This window comes from Indicator indicator, chromosome 9 (assembly GCF_027791375.1).
Source record: "Indicator indicator isolate 239-I01 chromosome 9, UM_Iind_1.1, whole genome shotgun sequence".
Classification (NCBI taxonomy): domain Eukaryota; kingdom Metazoa; phylum Chordata; class Aves; order Piciformes; family Indicatoridae; genus Indicator; species Indicator indicator.
In genome coordinates, this window is record NC_072018.1 from 11,900,394 (window position 1) to 11,916,459 (window position 16,066).

Here is a 16,066-nt window from a genome sequence, read left to right on the forward strand (position 1 = left end):
CAGATGGACAGAATCCATTTGTATTTCCAGAGTAACAGGGGCATCCCAGGAACTGGCTGTAGTGGAAGCTGAAGTAAGTCTGACTGGATACAAGTGGCAAAAGAACCCTGTTGTGGTTAGCCCAGATGCGCCATGCATTCCTCGTGTGCACTTCTTTCCTGTGATGGAGCACTGAAACAGGCTGCCCAGACAGGTTGTGGAGTTGTCTTCTCTGGAGGCTTTCAAAACCTCTCTGGATGTGTCCTGTGCAGCTCACCCTGAGTGTTCCTACTTTGGCAGGGGGGTTGTACTCAATGATCTCTGGAGGTCCCTTCCAACGCCTAATATTCTGTGATTCAAGGATCCAAAGGGGTACCAGGGGGCATTTGGTGTAGCAGCAGTAGACATGGAGGAAATGAAACAGCTGTCTACCTTGCCTGGTTTATCAGAGAACTCTTCTATTGTGAGGCCACTGAGGGTTGAGGAACAAAAGGTGCTACCACAATGGTACATCAGAAGCAATGCTGCCTGAATCAAGACTCCCTGCTCCCCATCCAGAAGCTGATCCATCAACTGAACAGTCAAGAAGTGATCAGCAAGACACACTCTCCTTTTATCAGTCCTATTTGGCCAGTATAGAAGTCTAATGGAGAGTGGAGACTGACAGGAGATTACTGTGGCCTGAATGAAGTTACCTCACCAGTGAGAGTGACATGTTGGAAATTCAGTGCAAACTCCAAAACCAGCCAAATATGTTACAGTTTGCTTTCACATGAAGGGGTGTCCAGTGCACCTGGAATGATTGCCCCAGGGGTCGAGCCCTACCATTTGCCATGGACTGATTCAGTCCACATTAGAAAAAGTCCTGAACATTAGCAATATATTGATGACATCATTGTATGGGGTAATACAGCAGAACACCATAAACATGGACTGCAGTAGATATACTGGCAGCAAGCTCCAGATACATGATACGTCATCCTGCTGTGCCAAACTTCACCTGTCTGATATGTGAGGTCCATGGGTTTGAACTAAATGGATTCGATGAACTTTTTGGAGAAAGGTCTCATGGACCAGACGACTACTACCTGTGTGTATACATACATGTTGAGGGACAAGAAAAATAGTATTGATTTAAGTGTGACATAAGTGGTACAGCATAAGGGATGGAATCCTGCATCCACTATTTCAAATGTGATTTCACTACAACAGAAAGGGAGGAGAACCACCCTCAATTTGCTGGCCATGCGCTTCTTCATTCATCCAAGAAGACCATTTCCCTTCTTGGCCATGGGGGCACATTGCTGCTTTCTGGCTCATGGTGAACTGTTTGTCCACCAGCACTCCCAGGTACTTCTCAAAGCTGAGTTCATGCAAGGGCTGGATGACAGAGCAGGCATGGGCTGCTGCTCTCAAGCTTCACACACAACTGAATGTTTGCACAGTAGCTGGACTGAGGCGCTGAAAAGTGAGGCGTTGGCTGGAGACAACAGTCGCCTGGGTTTTGGGATGGTGAAGTGTCACTACCTGCTCATGGCTGGGACAGGAGGGGTCTGTGTTCCACCCCAGCATCTGCTCCTTTGGCAAAGCTCAGCCCACAGATACATGTCTTTTCAACCCCTCCAGGGATGGTGACTCCACTACTGCCCTGTGCAGCCTGTTGCAGGGCTTGGCAACCCTCATAAGGAAGAAACTTCAAAGCTTTGTCCTCTGTCTTGCTCCCTGATGCGGGTGCTGGGGTTGGAGGAGACTGTGGTTGGCAGCTCCTGGCTGCCAGGGTGCAGGGTTGAGTTTATCACCGCAAAATGACACTGTGATTGTCCATGCAAAACATTGTAGAGCAGGCTGCTGGGGCTGGGTTTTTTTCTCATCTATGGTAAAACTGGGTGCTGCTGGGTGACAGTGATTGCTGGAACTACTGGCCTTTTTCTGTCCTGGGGACACTGGAAGGAGCACTGAGCACCCACAGACTGGCACAGAGGTGGAGAGCAGGCGGTGGTGGTGGCATGTGCATGGTGATAAGTAGAAAATCCTTGGAGGTGATAAGCAGAAAATTCCCTAAAAAGAATTACCGAGTTTAATGAAAGAACAGAGTTGATAAACAAATACTAAATTTAATGAAATTACAAAATTGATGAAGAATAGAAGGGAAACACTGAATAACTCCCCTTCTTTTAATTGGCTGGAATGCAGGCAGGGGCATACAGACTCTGTTTGAAAAAGAACAGGCAATATTTTAAGAAAAGAAGAAAGACCAAACAGGAACCAGGATTTTCTATAAAATATTGCCATACCGCTGTCATTCTTAGATAGATAACCTTTGTAGCGATAGGAAGAAATGTGACTTTCTGTGAAATATCAACATACCTCTGTCATTTTTAGATAGATAACTTTTTGTTTAGATAAGAAGCTTGGACTACATAAGTATGTACTAAAATGCCTTTTGATACACAGGTCTTTGGGAGAGATACCACCTGTGTCCAGCACTGTAATAAAAACATAATACATGAAACTTACTGAGTTTCTCATCTTTCTCTAAATCAATGGGGCTGTGTAGGGGCATGTGCAGTGTGTGTGAACAATACAACAAGCACGCTCAGGAGTGTGTAACGGGCGTATGACAGTGAGATGACAGTGCAAGGGGGGTAAGTGAAGGTGCAGAGGGGTTTGTGTAAGAGTGCATGGAGGAGAGGTGGGGAAGGGGGTGAGTGCACAGTGCGAGGGTACGAGGACATCAGTGCACAGCACTAGGCGGGGTGTGTGAAGGTGGATGTACAGTGCAAGGAGGCGTGTTAGGGCATGAGTGCAAAGCGCAAGGCGGGGCGTAAGAGTGCGAATGGCAGAGGGGTGTGTGAATACATGAGCACGAAGCGCCGGAGGATGTGCGGAGGGGCAGCCGGTCGTCGGAGCGGGAAGCGACGAGCCGCACCGTGCCGACGGAGGGCGGGGGACCGGTCGGTGAGCCAGCCGACCCATGCCGGCGGAGGGCGGGCGGTCTGTCGGTGGGCCGGTCTCTGCGGGTCGGGGCGGTCCGGGCGGACGCTGTAAACACGGGGCGGGGCCGGCGGCAGAGGCGGTGGCGGTGAAGGGTCCGGGGCAGGCCCGCTGCCGTGTACACCGGCGCCAGCCCCGCGGTCGGGCGCCCAGCTCCGCCGGAGGCGGCGGGGAGAGCACCGTGAGCGGGGGTCGGAGAGGGGAGAGGAGAGGAGAGGAGAGGGAGAGGACGGGGGCGGGGGCGGGGGCGGGGGGGGGGTTGAGGCGGGACGCGGGGCGGCGCGGCGCTGAGCTGAGCTGAGCTGCCGCCTCAGCACTTTCGGCAGAACAATGGGGCCGGGCTGGGGGGGGGGGGCGGGAGGGGCCAGCACGGGGCAGGCGGCAGCGGCGGTTCCTCCGCTTCTCACGCCGTGCCGCTCCCCCCGCCCCGCAGGCAGCCCCGATGGCCAAGCAACCCCCCGAGGTGAAGGCTCAACGCGACGCCGGTGAGGGCGGGAGGCTGCCGGCGGCGGTGGAGGGACCGGGCCCGGCCGCGCAGCAGCTACGTCCCGGGGCTCCCGCCGCCCTGCCCGGCTCCTCCGCTACCGCCACGGCGGGGCCTCCATCGCGGGGCCCACCCGCCAGCCCCGGGCCCTTCGCCACCCGCTCGCCTCTTTTCATCTTTGTGCGGAGGTCACCGCTGCTGTCGCGCTCCTCCAGCGGGTATTTCTCCTTCGACGCCGAGCGAAGCCCTGCGCCCCTCAGCTGCGACAAGGCTACTCAGACCCCAAGCCCACCCTGCCAGGCTCTTAGTCACTGCCTCAGCGCCATGGGTAAGGTTTTGGGTGGACGTGGGACGGGGAAGCTATGCCGGTCGGAGTGCATGAAAACAACTTCCCGCAGTCCTGTCATCATGCTTTACATCCTCTGCCCGGGCTGCACACTGCTCCGAGTGCCCAAAAACAGCCCACGGAGTTCCCGTCTTCATCCGGTGCCTGGCAGCACCCCTTTCCACTCCCCAACGTGTTTGCTTTTCCTGGAAATGCAACTTTTTATGGATACTGCACACCTGCAGCGAGACCCCCTTCATCCCACTTGTCTGGTTTTTGGGACAGGGGACTGTGGTCAAGCACCTTGCTGCCATGCTGGAGCAGCACCCATGCTGCACCCTCACCCAATGCAGCCTTGCCCCAGGGCCTGCAATACCTGTAGGATGGTTGCGAAATGGCCTGCCAGAGCCTTGAGCCTGTGCCAGGGCAAGCTGTGAGGCATGTGGAGGGCTGGCAGTGGGCAGCCCGGGTGATCTGGGGCAACTGGGATGATTCGGGGCTCTTGGCAGGTGACCCAGCCACTTTAGTGCTGGACTTGGGTGACCTGGCTGATTTGGGGCAACCTGGCCAGTTTGGTGCAGCTTAGCTAATCCAGGGTGACCTGGTGAGTTCGGGGCTGGTTTCGGATAACCTGGCTGATTTGAGGTGACCTGTCAGTTTGAAGCAACCTGCTTTGGGCCTGGACATTAGCAGCCCCCCTGATTCCAGGTGGCACACAATTTGGGGCAGCCTGGTGAGTTTGGGACTGACGGTGGGTGAGCTGGCTAGTTTGGGGTGACCTGGCTGGTTTGGGTTGACCTGGCTACCTTGGATGCTTGCCTGGGCAGCCAGGGGTGTGGGATTTCTGCAAGCTGGCCAACCTCCCTGAGCAATGTACTTCTGGGGAACATCCACTCATCCAGTACTTTTTTTTTCTTGCTGTTTTTATTCTTTTCCCGGATGGGTCAGTCCCTCCTTGTGGAGGAGGGAACAAAGTTATTTAATCAGTTTCCTAGTCAAGGTTTGCTTCGCGCCAGGCTTTACATGCCACTTTTTTGCCAGGGTTTCTGTGAGGTAAGTGGCTTCTTGTTCGTGGGTTGGTTTTTTTTGTTGGGTTTGGGGATTTCTTTGGCTCCTGTTTCTTCCTCCGTGAGCCATGCAGTGTTACAGGCACTGGGGTCACACAAATCTTGCCTGCTTAGGCAGAACCAGCTTCAAAGCAGCGTGGTGATGTGTGGGCATGTGTTTATGTGTGGCTTTACCAGGTAAGGCTGGGTTGGAAGCCTCTAGTGTTGGGGAAAACATGCCTATCAGAGCTGCTCAAAGCCATTCAGCCTTGCTCCTCTGGTGATTAACTCTTTAATTAGAGGAAACCTTTTAAGTTCCACCGGGTGAAAAGAGGAAGGTAGGAACGAGGTACCGAGGCAGTAGCGCTCCTTGGGGGATAACAAACACCAGCTCCAAGCTTTACAGGACCAGAATGTCGTCATTTTTTTGTTGTTTGAGTTTTTTTCCCCCTCTGGTTAATGGCTGTGGTTACAGCTGTAGAGGGCTTACTGTTATATGCCTTTAGGAAAGACTTTCTGACATTATTGCAGTAATTACAGCTTAACGCAGGTTTCACAACCCAAACACATGTGGCCCAGCCAGGCACAAGGATGCTGGAGTTCCGCAGCAGATGAGTGGTTACTTTTTCTTTTTTTTTTTTTTTTCCCCCTCTTCAGTGCTCCAGGAAGAAATAAGTTTTCCCCTCATTTTTCTGAGTTGTTGCTTTTTCATTGCCATCAGGAAGCTCTTGAATTGCTGGTTTTACTGGGGCCTTTGCTCTGTTGTTGTTGCTAGGGGCATCATCCTAAACAGCTATAAGCAAAGGGAAAAGAGCTGTTTAAATGGGATGCTTGGCTCCTCTCAAACAGGATTAAGCTGGGAGCCTGGCTCTGCAGAGCTGTTTCATCCCTGGTCAGGGAGTACAGCCACCAGGTTGTGCCTACCAGCTTGCCTTGAGAAAGGGTTTTGCCCTGCACACCACATCCTTGATCCCCTTGCCTTGGCAGTGTCCCACCGGATGCATGCCATTGAGTTTTCCCGCGCGGAAACGGGTCGGTCCCTCTGCAAGGAAGCAAAGGGTATAATGTTTTGTTGTGGGTTTTATGTGCTGATTTTTATCTGTCGTGCCGACTGTGGGCTGAGAGATGGGGAGCTGCTCTAGGAAGCATAAGCAAGTGACCTTTAATAATAATAATAATAAACAGGCGTTTCCTGGAAGCAAGAGCCATTTGTGTGTGATAGGTGCTCTTGACCTCTCCCTCGGGACTCTTTCCAAGGCTTGGAGTAGTGAACCAAGCTCATGATCTGCCGTGAAGCTGTCTCTCCTGAAGCCTTCCCCAAAGTTTTTAGTGATGATGGCCTGAGTAACAATTAAGCTGCCAGACAAGAAAGGCAGAAGCAGCTCTAGGGAATTACAGGATTCCTTTGGTTGTGTGTGAGAGCTAATTGCTGAGGAAGAGTTGGTGCTGGCATGGGAGGTGATGGGAAGTAGTGCTTTGAGGTGTCTCGCTTCTCTGACTGTGAGAGATTATACCTGCCTCCAAAACCGTATTTTGTGGGGAAATTAGATGAAGGCAGTAAGGGGAGATTCTTGACTGGGAGATAGGAAGGACAACTCTTCATATACAGGAAGAGGCTTTTGGGGATAAGTAGGAGAGGAGTGTTACGTGTTTATGGAGCTGTGCCAGAAGGAAACATAAGCTTGCTTTTTGCAGAAGAGTATGGCAGGGGTGGTGATCCTACCCCATCATGAAGTCTCCCAAGTCCTAAACCCACCCTTTGGTGGGGCTGTGTGACTCTTTAACAGTTCAAGGCTTTGGCTGACAATTTTCTTTGCAGCTGTTTTAGTCCAAAGAGCAGCTCTGTTTAAGGGCACAGGGGTGCAGAGTTTGCACGTGGGTTTTGGGGGTATATTTGGAGCAGGCATGTGTGAGTACTCTGTAAATGGGGTTTTGTGGGGCTATTGTGATCCTGGTGTGTTTTTCTGTACTGTGGAAGAGAGAAGAGAAGCTACATGAACCTCTTGTTGGCTGTGAGGGAGATCTTCCAGGGGTAATAGGTGAATTTAAGGAGTAAACTTTGAGCTAAGAATCTGGTGGTGGTGTTTCTGTTGCTCTCGTTTTCAAGCTGCTTCTGTTTTCTCCCTGAGCTTCATTGTGGTTGATCTGAAACCGTTCTCTGCAGGGGCTTTGGATGACCAAACTCTGGGGATGTAGGTGCAATTTGGGGTGGGTTGGTTTTGTTTTTTTCTCCCTGTAAAGCACAGACCACAGCATAACTGTGCTGGGTCTCTGTCTGGAGCATCCCATGGGCTACAGCAAGATACCCCATGGGTGTTGGTGGCCTCGTGGTTTGTCCTCATCCACACAGCAGCCATCTCGCACTAGGACTGCCCATCCCCCTCCCCACCCCATCCCCCACCCCGAAAGCACCTTTGACTGATTTGGAGACAAGTTATGACTGGACCCTTTTGAGGCCGCTGTTCAGCAGTGCCACAGAAAGTCCTTTCTGAAAACCTCAGCCTGATTTCGCTCTCAGCCACCAACCCCAGTCTCCATCTCTTAAACGGATGAACTCTTGGGGTGCCGTGCTGGGGCAGGGGAAGAGAGGATGGAGAAGGGAGCAGTACCTCTCATCCACGAAGTTTGCCCTGCATCCCCAGCTCCTCCTGCCCCAGTTTGTCCCGTTTCCCTCATTTTTATTGCTAGTTCAGCTCTTGCTGAGAAGTGCAGCCCAGGTCTGGCGCTGGTGAAGGCAGTTGGATGGTCGCCCCGCCCCGGCTGAGATCCTGTTTGTCTTCCCAGGGTGGAGTATCGCGAGGGCTCTGCGCTTTTCATTCACCAGCAAGGAAAATAAACACGCCTGGGCCGTCCCCAGGCGAGCAGCGGGTACTACTCCTGCACTACTACAGCGTGAAAAGAAAACAGATCCCTGAGCCAAGCAGTGCTAGTTTGGCTTGGAAAGCCATTTTCCAGTCAGGTTGGAGCCAGACTTGTATTTAAATTCCTGCTTGTTGTTGGTTTTTTGGTTTGGTGTTTTTTTTTTTTTTTTTTAACTGCCCCACTAATCCTTTGAATATTTTGAGATTGGAAGCAATTTCTATTCCCTTGTGATTTCTTCTAAGCTGTCGTGCCAAAATGCTGTGTTTTGCTTTGTGCAGTGGTTTGGGTTTGGTTTTTTGGGGTTATTTTATTTTTTGTTTGTTTGGTTGGTCGGTTTTTTGTTATGTGGAGTTGTTTTGGTGTTTTGTTTTCATTTTATTTTTCCTTAAGGCTGTGATTCTTCCTCAGACCTTGCCCTGGAGTTTGTGGGAGGGAGAAGAGGTAGAGCAGGTAGTACATGGGGTCCTGTTGAGGTGATAGGTTGCTCCTTTCTCCCAAGGCTATTTGGGGAGCTGCATGTTGGCTTTTAATAATGCCTTAAAATGGAGACCAAAATATTTATGTGTAGTACAGTATAATTGATACATGAGTTCTTTTTTTTCCCTCTTGCAAACCAGCACCGTTTTCTTGCTTCGGGTTTATTTTCTGCTGTAGTGCTGGAAGATGCTGTTTGAAAGGCGAGCTCCCATTTGAGAGGCATCCTTCAAACAAGTTCCCTCCCATTGTTGGAAGATCCTTCAGTTAGCTGGAAACATGGTTTTTCAGTATCCAAATCCAACTGTGGCTTGCTTCTCAGTATGACAAAACCAAGTGTTTTCCTTGTCTCCTTGGGGGCTACTTCAGAACTGTTTGGAGAAGAAATATGAGAATCAGATTAAACTTCCCCAGACAGAGGGGTTTTAGGGTTAGAGGAGGAGCTGCTGTGGTGTCTGCAAGGAAAGAAAATTATTTGAAAAGAGGGGGGAGAGGAGGCCTGGGTAAGGAAACAAATCAGAGAGTGGTATCTTGGCTTTCCAGGAGGGGACTAAAGTGTGGATGTACCAAAGATGCTCTGTAGGGAAGCCTGTTTAAAAAAAAATAAAAAAAAAAGAAAGGAAAAAAATAAAGAATAAAAGTATAATAATAATATAAAATAAGGAATAAAACCCTCTCCTGTGATACACATTTGATACAATGAGTCCTGTTTGCAGTGCATACCATATGCAGGCCCCAGCAGCTTGAAGCATGCGTAACTCCTAGAACTGTAAGAAAGCTTAAAAACTAGTGGTAATAATGATAATAATAATACAAAAAGTAGTAGTTGTCCATTGACTGCTGCCAAGTTTAACAGCAGATATACCTTTTTTTTTTTTTTTTTTTTGTCATTCACCTGTTCCTCATGCTCTGGTTTTACTCCATGCAGCTTCCCGGTGGCCATCTCCCTCTGTAGCAGAAGACATACAGCCTGAAATCTGGATTGCACAGGAGCTGCGGCGCATTGGTGACGAGTTCAATGCCTCCTATTGTCCAAGAAGGGTAACTTTCATCTTTCTTTTTTGTTACTTTCCATTTCTTTTACATGTGGCCTCTAAAAGGGAAAAGCTTAATCATCTCTGGAAACTAGTTCTGTGGTAAGTGTTTCGTTCGCTGAGACACAGAAAAGGATGCGCGCGGGTGGTTGTGTTGGCCTGGATGCCAGGGGATGTGCCGCCAACAAGTTGTCTGCTGCTGCAGCATCATTCAATTTAAAAGTGCCTTTAATCTGGCACTTGAGGCTTTTGTATGCAAAATTCAGAGTGTCTTTCATAGCACCCAGGATCAACAAAGTGTGGGACTGGACCTGAGAATAGTGAGGAGGAAACCTGTAAAAGGTAAGAGCTAGGGAAAGTTTGGGTGTGTTGGGGTATTATGTGGGTAGATTTGGGAAGAGCCACTCTGCAAGCAATACCTGCCACTAGCTGGGTGCTGGCACTGGTGTTTTTAGGGAAGAGAATGCAGCAGGTTTCTGTGCTTAGCTCCTAGATCCCTGCTGCTGAGGATTGCATGCATGAAGGCTAGTCACAAATAAGAAACAGGGGTGGTCTTGGTCTGATAACTTATTTTTCTTACAAAGAATCTCTCAGCAGTGTTTTGAAATCTGTGTGCTTACAAGACTGTAAACTCTCTCACCTTTGAATGTTGCAAGAAAAATAGATGACTTTAGTGCAAAAAAAAAAAAAAAAACAAACCACACCAGCAAAACACCCCAAAACAAACCAACACAGAGAGATGAAGTAACACTTTTCAGAAGATCAACGTTAGCCAGTAACTTGCCTGCTCAGTGTTATCGATGGCTGCGTGCTTGTGCATGTGGTTTCTGGTCCATCAACTTGCCATTGCGCTTGTCTGTGGGAAGAAGAGTCAGAAGCACATTAGGTGGCAACATCAGTGATGAAATGCTGGCTGCCTAGATCCTTAATCCATCCTCCCCAGCTTGTGAGTCACCCTTGCAGCGTATTTCCTCACCTGCTCCCAGGGCCTGTATGGTGGATGCCTGTGAGCAGGGTACCAGGTTGCTGTGGTCCAGCTCCTTCTACTTCACCTTGCTGGAGACGTCTCCACTGGCTGTGTTCTTTCCAAGCAGTGGTTTTCCTGACCTGCAATGAACTGTATTTTATCCCCACATGTTTCTGGTACATGCTTCTTCTGACCTCCCCTATCTGTGCTGATCCCTCATGATGCAAAATATCTTTTGTTTGTTTGGTGGTTTTGTTTAAAGGAAATCTTTCAATGAAAGGTGGAAACTAAATTGATCTTACTGGTATTCCGAAAGCAGAAGGTGCTTGGTAGCAGTGAGCTAACTCAGAAGGGATGACAGAAGTGTTGAGTGCCATGCTGACCCTTCTTGGTGGCTCTTGGAGCAGTGTTTTAAATTTGGAGAGCAGGCACAAGCCTTTGAGCATGGTCTGTGAAGAGGTTTGTGATGAACTGGGATGTCTTCCCCACAATATCTCTTGGGGACCAACTCCCTTGATGCTGCCCCATGTAGTACTTCACATGCTGGAAAAACAGTTCCAAAACCACATAGAAGATCATGGTCCATGCTGCCTGGTGCTTAAGAGGGGGTGAATTTAACCAATGCCACAGCCAAGCTTCCAACCAGAAAGAAGTGAAACTGGATCAAAGAACTGTCCAGAGAAGAATGGTGACCTCACTCGATTATTCCCTGAAAAGACTCTGCAGTGAGGTGAGGGTCGGTCTTTTTTCCCAAGGTCTAAGTGACAGGACAAAAGGAAACAGCCTCAAGTTGCACCGAACAGTTTCTTCCACAAAAGAGTTTTCAAGCCCTGGAGCAAGCTTTTGAGGGAAGTGGTGGAGTCGCCATCCCTGGAAGGACTGAAAAGCTAAGTAGATGTGGTGCTGAGGGACCACGTAGTATAGTAGTGACCTCGCAGTATTGTGTTAACAGTTGGACTTGATGATCCTGAAGGTCTTTTCCAACCAAAACAAATCTGTGATTTTGTGACTATGTCCTGCTTGCTATGTGACACAAGCAGAGGCGGTCATGCATGACCCGAAAAAACCTACTTTGTACCTGGCTTCATTTGCACCTAGTTGTGCATGTAAAGGAGGATGTTGGTTTAAGCAGCTGATGTAGGATTAGTGGTTGTTTCTTCATGGAAAGGTGGCTTTGTTCCCTTCTGCAAGTGGTCTGGCTGCTCTGGAGAATGGGTGGTCTTGGCAGAGCCCTTTGGCAGGAGAGATGGGTAGGACTCTGCCGGGCAGCACCACTTGGCTCTGGCACTCACTGAGGTTTGTCCTTTAAGCATGAGGTTAGAAATGGGGAACTGTGAGCCTTGCCAAAGTGGCACTTGCCAGGCAGGTTGGAGTTGTCAGACAGGTCGGGGCCACGCGTTCCCCATCAGGTTCTTCATCGGTGCACCCTACACGTCACCCCCTGGGGGGGACTGTCTCTTGACCAAGACAATAGGGAATCTGCCAACTTTCCATCTAGCCCTTCTCCGACAAAGCTCACACATCTAGCTAGTGTACATGGCCACAGGACGTTCTGGCCAGAAGGGCCAGCTCCTTACCCAGGCTTTTGCCGACAGAGGGTGCATTGTTTGGCTGCTGACATGTACCACAAGCTCGACTGCCCACACCTGAGCTGCCTGCAGAGCCTTGTTTCAGCTCCCTGTTTTTTTTTTTTTTTTAATTTTATACCTCTTTATTGAAGAAACTCCAATTTTGGCACCCTTCTCTATGCCCATTGGGTTTTTTCTTGCTCTCTGCTGCACTGGCTGGCTGTCAGGTGTAGGGTTTTAGCATCATGCTGCTGTGGGTCAACTTCTGGGTAGGCAAATCCCACTTGTGCTCTGGGGTGCAGGGATGTCTCAGGTTGGGGTACCCACCAGGAGGGTGCTCGACCATTGTCTCTCCATGGCGATACCTGCCTGCTGGAGGACATGCCTGCCTTACACCCCTGTAGTGAGGAAGGCACTCTGCATATTGCTGTAAGCAGTGTCATTTCTCTCTCTGGGGCATGCACAGGCATGATTTTACCATGCTAAATATAACTTGAGTTAGATTGCTTTGGGATGGGATAGAGAGGGAAGGACCTGGGCTGCTCTTTCACTGTAGACAAAAAGACTTTAAAATGAAGATTCTGTTGGTGTTCCTTTTTCTTGTACACTGTTGTGATCCCTTGCCCCAGGGAGGGGTGTTTGCTGCTGTGTTACTGTGAATGAAGTGGTGGTTATGCCTGGAGTGGTCTGAGCTCAACTCCAGGGACCTGCCTATGCTCTCCCTACTAAGGAATGTTTATTATTTTTATTAGTAATTTTAATCCCTAATTTTAATTTTTAATCTTAATTTTATCTTTCCAGCCTTCTCACACTGTTTTTTAACTCCCCCCACTGCTCCTCTGCCACATTCCAAACCCTTTGGCAGTATCACAAGTCTCCTGTCCCCTTGTGCAGGGACCATCCTCCCATGGCAGCTGCCTTTAAGACAAACACTGCACGGAGCTTCAACCCTTTGAGTATCATAAAGCTTCTTGTTGAAGGACAACATGAAAGGTCGTGGGGTTTGTTTTAATTCTTCATAAACCACTTCACACATCTGAAACATCATGGCACTGCACGGTGTGTGGGGCTTCATGATGAAAATGAAGTCACTGTATTGATTGTTTTTCTTTTATTCTTTTCTCCTACTTGTTTCAGGGTTTCTTGGATAACCATATGGGACACCCCCAGATCATCATTTTGCGCCTTCTGCGTTACATCATCCGCCTCATCTGGAGGATGCATTGAGTGCCAGGTGCATCCCAGGGCATCAGGACTTGTTTACTCATTGGGAAAGCCTGGGGAGGACAGATAGACAGACCTGCCTCCTCTTCCCCAGGATGTGTGATGGGGGCTGTCAGATGAGGGTGGAATCCCACACTGACCTGCTGGGACTCTCCAAAGCAAGGATTTATCCGAGTGGTGTTTACCGTGTTTCTCTCAACTCTTCTGTGATTTTTAAAATTTTTTAATTTTCCCAGGAGTCTCAGAGCAAAAATGCTCAACAGCAATGGAATAATATTTTAGTTGTGTTTCTGGAAGGCTGTCAGCTCACCTGGGATAAATCCTGCAGCAGGGAAGAGGAAAGCCTGAGCCAGCTGCTGGGTAGACCTGCCTTTGTTTGCCTCGCAGAGATTCCTGGAGCCCTTCACTCTCCCTTCACCTCCCAGGCAATGACGGAAGGATGGCAGAGGGATTTAAATCAGCACTTGTTTTGCCTGTAAATACTTAATGCTACCCCAAACTCGACTCCTCTGCATCATGCAAACAGCCTACTTCCTGCTGATGGATTTTTTAAAAAAAATTTTTTTAAATACATCTATTTTTTACACTCTGAATTTCAAGACTTCTCTGTCAGACTCCCATGGTCCAATATATCACAACCAACCAAACCAAAAACAATCCACCAGGTTGCCTTTTTTTTTTTTAAAGAATTTTTTCTATGAAGCATGTGAAAATGCTTAGGTATTGTGTAATATAATGTATGATGTGGGTGACTGAGTAATTCAGCAATAAAATGCTCTTCAGAGGCAGGTAGAAACAGTTCCCAGCGCACCGCAGCTTTGCACACGGAGACAACAGCTCCTGCTACATAACTTCAGGAATCATTTTACGTCATGGCTTGTACCTTGCTGTGGAACCCAGGAGGGTTTTTAAGATGCTGGGTGTTTGTCTTTTTTCCCTTCTTTTTTTTTTTTTTTTTTCCCCCTCGGATTCCTCTGTGTTTGGACAAAGGGATGAGCGGGACAGGACTGGCAGCATGAAGACCTGTTGGGGATGCAGCTGGAAGAGATGTCAAAGGATGGTGACTTGCTACGGATCCACTCAGGGACTTGCCATGTGGGGTCTGACTGACACATCTCTTCCCAAACTGTCCTCTTTCTTTCCTTGGAAGGGCACTGGTTGCCATTCCAGGGCATCTCCCCTTCTCATGGAAGCCCTGGAGCCCCAAGAGCTGGTTGGAAGAAGCAGGTCTGTCACCCTGTTGTCTCCAGTTCATGTTGCTGGCAGGTGGCTGCACAACAGCAGGTGATTTTGGGAGGGTGGCTGCTCTGGCTACCCCCATATCTATGCACAAACATATCCCTCTCTGCCTCTGGAGCTGCCCCTTTCCTCTGATTGGTGCAGGTGGACTGGTGCAGAACCACTTACAAGCAATGTGGGTTCGTTTCTGGTTTCACCACCACCATAGGAAAAGAAAGAAAGAAACCAAACACAAGCCTACGGTAGTGGTTTTTCCTGCCCTGTGCCTGCAGGGAGAAGGTGTTGAGTGCCATTATGATTATTAGTGTTTGTAATGATGGACAAATTACAGTCTGACCTCTGTGCACTGGCTGCCTGTGCCTGTTGGGTGGGTGAAGAGCCACGGTATCAGTGTGAGGCTGCATGCCTCTGATTGCACGCCTTTGGAGGATTACAAAGTGATTGTTAACTTTTATTTGAATTTTTTTAGTCTCTTGAGGTCTGGTGAGGTTTTGGGGGGTTTTGTGTGTTTGTGGGGTGGGGCTTTTATGTTGTTTTGAGGAGGGTTTTGTTTTTTTTTTTGGACCTGCAAGATAAATACAGGAACTGGCCTCAGCCAGGAGCAGAGGATGTTTTGGAAAGGGTAATTTGGGAGAGGACGAAGGGGGAATCTGCACTGTTGGCGATCAAGCAGTTCAAAGATCTGGGCAGATTTTGGGCTCCTCGTCCCCTTGGTTTTTGGCTCATTATAGCTCCAGCTGTGTTAAAGTCATCGCTTTTTTCTGTAGGGTGTTTAGAGGGCGGCTGCCACTGTGGCTTCCCCATGGGAACCTATGTGCACCTACATGGCCATTTTAAAAATTCGTAAAAGTAAATACATTTGGCATCGGAGGAGGGGAACCAAACGAGGTGGTTTTTTTTACCAGTTGAGTTTCATCCATCATTGGTCTCGCAGCCTTCATCACCGTGCCTCCCAGAATGTGTCCCTTGGCGTACACCAAAGAAATGATGAGCACTTTACCCCATCCTCCCCACCAGGCCACCCCAGCCAACAATGGAGATAAAAATCATATTACAAGGGGAACAAAAATCAAGGTATTGGCACAATCCATCTGGGATTTCTATGCAGGACGTGTCCCCAGCCAAAAGGTAGTGTAGGAAAATTTGTTTTCACCCCCATAGAGTTGTGAGGTTTAGGGAGAATAACCCCCCCAGAAGCCTCTTATTGGAAGAGGCTTTTTAATGTTTTTAATTAGATGATGCTTGTTTTAGCCTCGTTGGCTGACTGCTCTGGGTCATTTTAAGCAAAATCTGTGGTCTCAGTTCGGCCACAAGGATGTGATGAAGAAGAGTTTCCTTGGTTGCAGGGAAACCAGCTGGATTCCTGGATGATCTCCTACGATGCGTTAATGCTTCTCTTCTCCATAACTGTAAATACCTGAATATTTATTAGAATAGGACACCATACTATTTTCATCATCTGAGCCAAATATCTGTGTGCAATGTATTTTCTTTCCTTTTTCTCATGTAAGTTTTGTACAGCTTAGAAATAAGTAAAAAGAAAAAAAAAATTCTAAATCTTTTTAAAATTGAACTTGGTAAATACTGTAGATTCTTTCCCCACCCCTGTGTAATTAATGCACTCTACTGTTCCATCATGCTGTAACTTGTAGAAATGTATATTTATTTTCTGCTTATTTAAGTTCTTGTAAAGATTTTTTTTTTCGTGAGTATGTGTCACCCCCTTCTCTCCTCCCTGCCCCTGCAAGAAGCAATGGATCACTTTCCGAAGCACAGTCTTCTGACAGAGCAGCCAGCATGGTTTGGATCATGAGATTTATTGTTCTTTTCTCCTCTAAGTGCCTGAGGCCCACATGCCAGCAGTGATCTA

At 48.6% G+C, this 16,066-nt stretch overlaps 1 protein-coding gene across 1 annotated transcript; it reads left to right on the forward strand.

Annotated features, from left to right (window-relative positions):
• The first annotated feature begins 3,403 nt into the window (after positions 1–3,403).
• Positions 3,404–13,217, forward strand: BCL2L11 (BCL2 like 11). Its single transcript, XM_054383530.1, has 3 exons — positions 3,404–3,785; positions 9,093–9,205; positions 12,871–13,217. Exons 1-3 carry the CDS (start codon positions 3,416–3,418, stop codon positions 12,958–12,960), a joined length of 573 nt encoding a protein of 190 aa, XP_054239505.1. The 5' UTR covers positions 3,404–3,415; the 3' UTR covers positions 12,961–13,217.
• Positions 13,218–16,066: the final 2,849 nt, after the last annotated feature.

Excerpts from the sequence above, each read along its gene's own strand:
- BCL2L11 (XM_054383530.1), top strand. The coding sequence starts at position 3,416 with ATGGCCAAGCAACCCCCCGAGGTGAAGGCTCAACGCGACGCCGGTGAG. Across the intron at positions 3,786-9,092 it reads TCACTGCCTCAGCGCCATGG|CTTCCCGGTGGCCATCTCCC; the intron begins GTAAGGTTTTGG and ends TACTCCATGCAG. Across the intron at positions 9,206-12,870 it reads CCTCCTATTGTCCAAGAAGG|GGTTTCTTGGATAACCATAT; the intron begins GTAACTTTCATC and ends TACTTGTTTCAG.